Genomic DNA, 6494 nt, shown 5'->3' with positions numbered 1-6494 from the left:
GGCTCGGAGGACTGAGTCCTCCCGGACACCGCACATGCGGCGGGTCAAGCCGCCTCCCCTCGCCCGCGCGCGCCCAGGACCTGTACGGGAGCCACAGGGGAGGCTTGGGCATCCCTGCCTGCCTTCCATCCCTCCTCCGCTCCTCCCCACCGCCCATCCCAGCGCCCAGGTCCCGCGACCCGCTCGCCGGAGCCGGTCCCCACGGCGCGCCGTGTGCACTCACCGAGACTTCCGTGAGGCCGGGAGCGCGCGGGCCTCTCCTGGGAGAGTCCCTGGAGGCCGCGACGCGGAGGCGCGCCTGTAACTCCGGGGCCGCGGCGGGGTCGGGAGGCGAGATTCGCCGCCCCCGCCCCCGCCGCGGTCCCTCCCCCCTCCCGCCCCTCCTCCCCGGGCCGAGGCCGCCGAGTGCTCCGCCCGAAGGCGGGTCCGCCATAAACAAACGCGGCTCGGTCGCACGTGGACCGCGGAGCTGCTGCGGCTCGCGACAGATCGCGGGCTCCGGGCGCCGCGTCTCCAGGCAAAGGGAACCGCCAGGGAGGGCAGGAGAGCGCGCCCGGGCCCGACCCCAGCCGCCTCCGCCCCAGCTCCCCTCGGCTCCGCTCCCGCTCCATGGCTCCGCGGCCGCCGCCGCCCATGCCGCTCTCCAGTCCGGAGGGGCCTCGCGGCAGCGGATACGAACACTCGGTCAAGGACTAAGCGGCACCGCTGCCTCCTCGCTGACTACTCTCCACCTCCTAAGAAAGCCGAGACGCGGGAGACAGGAGGGAGAAAGGAAGAGCGAGCAGAAGCGAGCGGGAAGTTGGGCTCTGGGCACCGCGGGACAGTACAGCCCGGAGGAGGCTGCGCCCGGGGCGGCGGGCAGAGCGCGCAGCGGCGCCGCTGGGTTGCGCCGATCTCCGAGGCCCGGCGGCTGCGGAGAGGCTACTCGGTGCCCCAGGCCTGCCCCGCGCACCTGCCCCGGGCGGTGCCCCAGACTCACCTGGCCCCCGGAGTCCCCTTCCCCATCCCCGCCGCTGCAGCCGGAGCGGGGCTCCGAGGGCCTGGAGCACGGCTGGGTCTAATATGCCCGGAGCCGAGGCGCGATGAAGGAGAAGTCCAAGAATGCGGCGAAGACCAGGAGGGAGAAGGAAAATGGCGAGTTTTATGAGCTGGCCAAGCTGCTCCCGCTGCCGTCGGCCATCACCTCGCAGCTGGACAAGGCATCTATCATCCGACTCACCACCAGCTACTTGAAGATGCGGGCCGTCTTCCCCGAAGGTGAGGCCGCAGGTGGGCGGCCGAGAGCCTCGGCCCAAGCGGGGAGCTGGAGCTGGCTGAAGGGCCAGAGCCAGGGAGTCTTGGGGAGGCCGCTCCGGGAGCTTCGGCTCCTGTTGGAGACAGGAGCCAGGGTCTTGGCGCCGTGGGGGCTAGACCGTCTTCTGGCCCAAGTGTGGACCCGGAGAATCAGGAATTGTTTTGTGATTAAGCTGGTCCATTCTGGTTTCCCTCCCTCTTCTCTTTTTTCCTTCTCTTTTTCTTTTTTCTTTCCTTTCCTTTTCTCTTCTTTTTTCTTCTTTTTTTCTTTCCTTTCCTTTTTCTTTTCTTTTTTCTTTCTTCATTTCTTTAACTCTCCCTTTTATTTTTTCCTTCTTTCATTCCTATCTCTTTTTCTGTGGAGGGGAAGCGTGTGCACCCTAGCCAGAGGTGAGACTTTGTGCTTGCTGCCTCTGGCCTGGGAGAGAGAGGAGTGCACTGGGAAGGCCCAGGCCCAGAAGGCCCTAGCCATGGCAGGGCACTTGTCTGGGGCTCGGGCCTTGGATTTGGACCTCTCTGGCTGCCTCTTCTTTCCTCCCTTGGGGCTGGGCGGGGCAGGTCTGGGTAGGAGAGACCCAAAATAGGTGAGCTGAAACCCTGCAGGAGAGAGAGGCCACTGGAATGAAAATGGCAGACAGGCCAGAGCACAGTCTTTTTTTCCTGATTGGAATTATAAACCCAGAGGGGCAGGTGCCACGGTGGGCAAGGGTCACCAAGACGCATGGGTCCAGCAGACTCCCGGTGGTAAGTAATGGCATACTGGCCAGCATTCTCTGCTAGCACATGGCTTGCGGGTGACCATGGCTGCCAGGCTGGGCACTTCTCTGCAACAGGGCTGGGGAGGCCTGCTCACCGCAGCATTCCTTTTGGTGTCCCAGTGTTTCTGAACCGATCACCTTTCAGCGTCTCTGTCCCCAGCCAGGGTGGCTGCAGGCTAGCTTGAGAGATTCTGACACGTGGCTGGGACACTCTGCACGGGCCGGCTGGGCACCCCAAGACTTCTGTCCTGGGGAGCCACTAGGGCCGTGTGGAGCTCCAGAATCTGGTGGGGGAGTAGAAACAACTTCAGCCGCAGGCACCAGAGGGTGGCTGCACTACAGCGACAGGTGTCCTTTTGGGTGCAGGGTGCCCCCATTAAGGCAGTGCCTGGCCAGGCGATCGACCAGAAGTCAGGAAGCTTGACCTTTGCGTTGGTTGCCCCTAAGCCTGTTATAAGTAATTGGCTCTGGGTCTGGAGCTGCACTTCACGCTGCCTCCCGGGTGGAACTCAGAGGGCCTGTCGCCCAGCGAGACCTACAGCCCTGCATCACAGCTGGCCCGGGAGTCTAGGGGGGCCCCGGAAGCGGTAGACTGGCTTAGCCCTTCCCTCCCAGCTGGGCCATGCAGCCTCCAGCACTTTCCCGCTGGTGCAGGAGACTGTGACCTGTACCTCCAGCCCAGCCCCACACACCTTCTTTCCTTTTCCAGCCCCAATATAAAGTGGTGCCCCACACCAGCCCCTCCTACTGGAAATCGTCAAACGGGTGATCGCTATTAGTGTGCCCAAGGGTGACCCCTCCACCAGAGAAGTAGAAAATTAAAATTAAAAGAGAATTGGGTTTTATGAGGGCCGAGTCTCCTTCCCAGCCAGGAAGGAGTGGCGTGGTGAGCCGGTTTTTGTTTTCCTTTCTTTCTTTTTTAAATGTATTTATTTTTTTCCGGGTGAGCTGTTTCTTAATTTGCATGCTGCAAGCTGGTGGGGAACCAGGACAGGACCCTGGCCTCCTCTCACTTCCCCACTGGAAATAAACACATTAGAAGCCGGGATTGGAATATTAAATGATCAGTTACCAATGATTTCAAGTAAGCCAGAAATTAGAAAGGGAGGCCTGGAGAAAGAGGGCTAATTGTAAGCCATTTATTGTTTGGAGAATTTCCAGGAAAGCCTGCTAAAAATTGGGAAGTGGTGGGTGTACTGCTTCTGCAGACTTTTAAAAATTGGATCTGGGTGTTCTAACTCTGGAAAGTGAGTCTCCAAGGCCTTTGAGTCCAGATTTACTTGGCCCCGAGCCCTTTGCAGAGGTGGGCTTGCAGAGGTGGTCCAGGACTCAGGCACCAGGCCCTTGTGCTTTGTTGGGTAGTGGTCTGGTTGAGGGGTGGCCTGTATGCCTCTTGGGGGTGACTATCACAGTTGGAACTCAGGGAGAGATCTGGAGGTAGTTGTTTGGCCCTAGAGTTTTGGAAATGGCCCTGAACCTATGGGGTCTAGATTGATCAGGGATGGAGAGGAGGCAGCGGTCGCATCAGGCTCCCCTGCAGGCCCTGAGCAGGGAGTGGAGGCGAAGGCGCTTGCCTGCAGGGGTGGACTGGGAGGCCCAGGGTTCCTGGCTTCCTTCAGAGGCCTGGGGCCTGCAGCTCAGGGCGGTGGCACTGCTCCCCTCAAGTCTGTCTGGGGTGCGGAGGTATAAAGTTGGGTGCCTGGGCAGAGAAAGAGACGTTTAGAGAGACCTCAATTATGCAAAATAACTTGCTCGCCATTCCGGTAGCTCGGAAGGGCGGCGTGCGGAAGCCGCGCTGTAATTGATTTAGCCTCTGTTCTTGAGCCTGGGTGTGCGCTGCGGGAATGGAATAGGGCCTGGTGGGGCCGCCGGGATCGGCCGTCAGCATCAGGGACATTTAGGGCCGATGCAGACTTGCGCGGCAGCGGGACCTTCTGGATCAGCTCCGACTCTCGGCTGCGGACTGAAAGATGCCCAGTGAAACCAGTATCTCGAGCTCGGTCCTGCTGTCCCATAGTCCCGGAGCAAGAGGGGGTCCCTGGGTGAAGAAGGATCTAGAGGCCAAGTTAGGACTTCGGGAGTCAGAAAATGAAGAGCACAGTCCAAAGAAACCACAGGCATCGCTGGCTAACCCTTTGTACCTGAGGAAATTGAGGCCAGAGAGGGACGGGCCTTTTCCAGGGTCCCACAAGGGCAAGAGCAGGCGGTCCCTGCTGTGTCCGCTGGACGCCGCCTGTCCTCTCGCTGCACAGGAGGCCGCTGGCCGTGCTCCTTTCATCCTGAGCCCACCTGGGCCAGAGTAAAGATAGAGGAGCTCGGAGGAGTCTGACATAGGGGGAGCAAGAGGCATAGGAGCCAAGGTGGACACTCCCCCACGGAGGTCAGACTGCAAGCTTGGGGTGCTGGCAATTTTTATAGCCCGTTCAAGGTTCTGCTCTGTTAAGTTGCCCCACTAGACCTCCCTCTCCCTATCTGCAAAATGGGCCTAGTAAGAACTCTGTAGCTGTGCAAGGCTCCTGGCATTATGTTTGAGGAACCAGGCAGTGAAGGTGGAAATCGAACATGTTCTTACTCCAGTCACTTCATCTGGGGAGTGCGCAGTGTTTCTTGCACCAGGCATGGCTTAGATGGCAGAGTGCCCCCACTCTGTGCACCTCCTGGACTCACTGTCTGTAGTTGGAAAACCTGCTATCTTCGCCTCTCCCCTCTAATAGCTAAGAAATGGGAAATAGGGAAAAGGGCAGGAAAGCAAGGCTGGCTTTGGAAGTGGACTCAGAATTGAAAACTCCCCGTGTTCACTGGGGACTGGGAAGGCCTGGTACATGCAGGGCTCAGGGAAGGGCTGGGGCCCACGATCTGCCTGCCTTCTCTGCACTGTGGCCTTCCCTTCAGGAGAGGGGGCGCTTTGGAAACACAGAGGCACCCCGGGGGAGAACTCTGCTGCTCTCTGGCCGGAGCTGCTTGGTGACCATGCCAGGCAGGACGCAGGACAAGGTCCTCCCTCAGGTGTGTACATGGGGCCTCAGGAAGCCCCAATCAGAGCTGCAGCAACTCCAAGGCCAAGCCCGTTGCTTAGGCTCCTTCCTAGGAGCCAGGATTCTGGATTCGGATGTGACTGCCAGCAGTGGGGGGGCGGGGGGGGTGGCGTCCCTTCTGGACCTTTGCTTACAGAAAGCCGTGAGGAGGGACTGACCGGTGGTCTCAGCTGAGGAATGGAGCTGGAAACTGAGGCCGACTCCCCCAAGGAGAGCACAGCCCCTCCTCCTCCTTTCCCAGACCTGAAGACTGTGGACAGGTGCGGGTGAAAGCAGGGGAAGGGAGTGCAACACTGTCATTCTCACACAAAAATAATGGGGGTTTGAGGCCGGAATCATTCCAGTGGTGGAATTTGTCTGGGTTTAGATTCAGGCAGACGGCTAGAAATTGTTGTGGGGAACGGAAACGCTTTGATTTAGAGGGTTTGGTGAGGAGAAACCCGCCCTAAACCTAAACAGATCCGAGCCCTTCTCCACCGAAGCCCGAAATAATGTAGATTAACAACAACAACAACAACAACAACAACAACAACAACAACAACAACTTTTTAGAATAATGTGGAGCTTTACAGCCCTCTCCGCGTCGGGTCCGGGAGGGAAAGCTCACAGTCGCCGAGCCGGAAGCTGTGAGCTGTGGGCAGCGGGGAAGGGAACTCCGGGGCGCGGGGGCGCGGGGGGCCCGGGAGGGTCGAGGCAGGAACCGGAGCGCGCGCGCGAGCCACAGATCCAGCCCCCGGGGGCCAGAACCCAGGCGGCGGCCCGGGCGCTCGGAGGCGCGGACGGGAAGCCGCTCCGGGCGGCGCCGGGCCACGCGCGCTCCTCCGTGCGGGCCGCGGCCGGGCCTCGGTCCCAGCCTCCGAGGTCTCCGCGTTGGGCGTTGGGGGCCCCGGGCCTCGCGTCTGTTGTCTGAACACGTACTCTGGCGGGCGGCCAGGCGAGGCCAGGCTGCAAGCCCCCTCCCTTCCCCGCGCGGCCGGGCCCGGCGAGGCCTTCTTGGGGCGTCCCCACCAACCCCCCTTCACACTCTGTTCCCGGCCCGCTGTGCGACCGTGGGTTTGGAAAAGGGCCCCAAAGCCGGGCTTGTCGGGGACCCCGGACAGAACGAAGCATTCCAAGGCCGGAAGCCGAAGTGCTCAGAAGAACCCCAGAACCGTGACCGTTTGCGGGGTCCTGGAGCCGAGGGAGGAAGGAGCGCCAGCTCTGGGCTCCCCTAGAGGGCGAGGCGGCAGCCCGGCCCCCGACTCCCGCGTTACAACCTCGCCCAGGCGCGCGACGCCCGGTAGCCCTGGACCCGAGCCCCGAGCCTGCCTCCCCCGCGGCTGGTAATGCTCCGAAAGCCGGGTTGTAAACACCCGCGGGGCGACCGGCAGTCCCCGCCGGCTCCCTTGCGTCGGGGTGGGGGGGGGGG

The 6494-nt window shown here is 61.3% G+C and overlaps 1 protein-coding gene across 1 annotated transcript in view; it reads left to right on the top strand.

Moving 5' to 3' along the window:
• Nucleotides 1-1082: 1082 nt before the first annotated feature.
• Nucleotides 1083-6494, top strand: part of SIM2 (SIM bHLH transcription factor 2) — a 50628-nt gene continuing 45216 nt past the window's right edge. Inside the window, exon 1 of the mRNA XM_040620977.1 lies at nt 1083-1257. Within this exon, the coding sequence (XP_040476911.1) occupies nt 1083-1257 (175 nt within the window). The remainder of the gene's footprint in view (nt 1258-6494) is intronic.

The sequence above is a fragment of the Ursus maritimus genome, unplaced genomic scaffold (assembly GCF_017311325.1).
Source record: "Ursus maritimus isolate PB19 unplaced genomic scaffold, ASM1731132v1 scaffold_4, whole genome shotgun sequence".
In the NCBI taxonomy this organism is placed as follows: domain Eukaryota; kingdom Metazoa; phylum Chordata; class Mammalia; order Carnivora; family Ursidae; genus Ursus; species Ursus maritimus.
The sequence above is the reverse complement of the archived record's forward strand: the minus strand, read 5'-3'. Positions and strand labels throughout refer to the sequence as shown.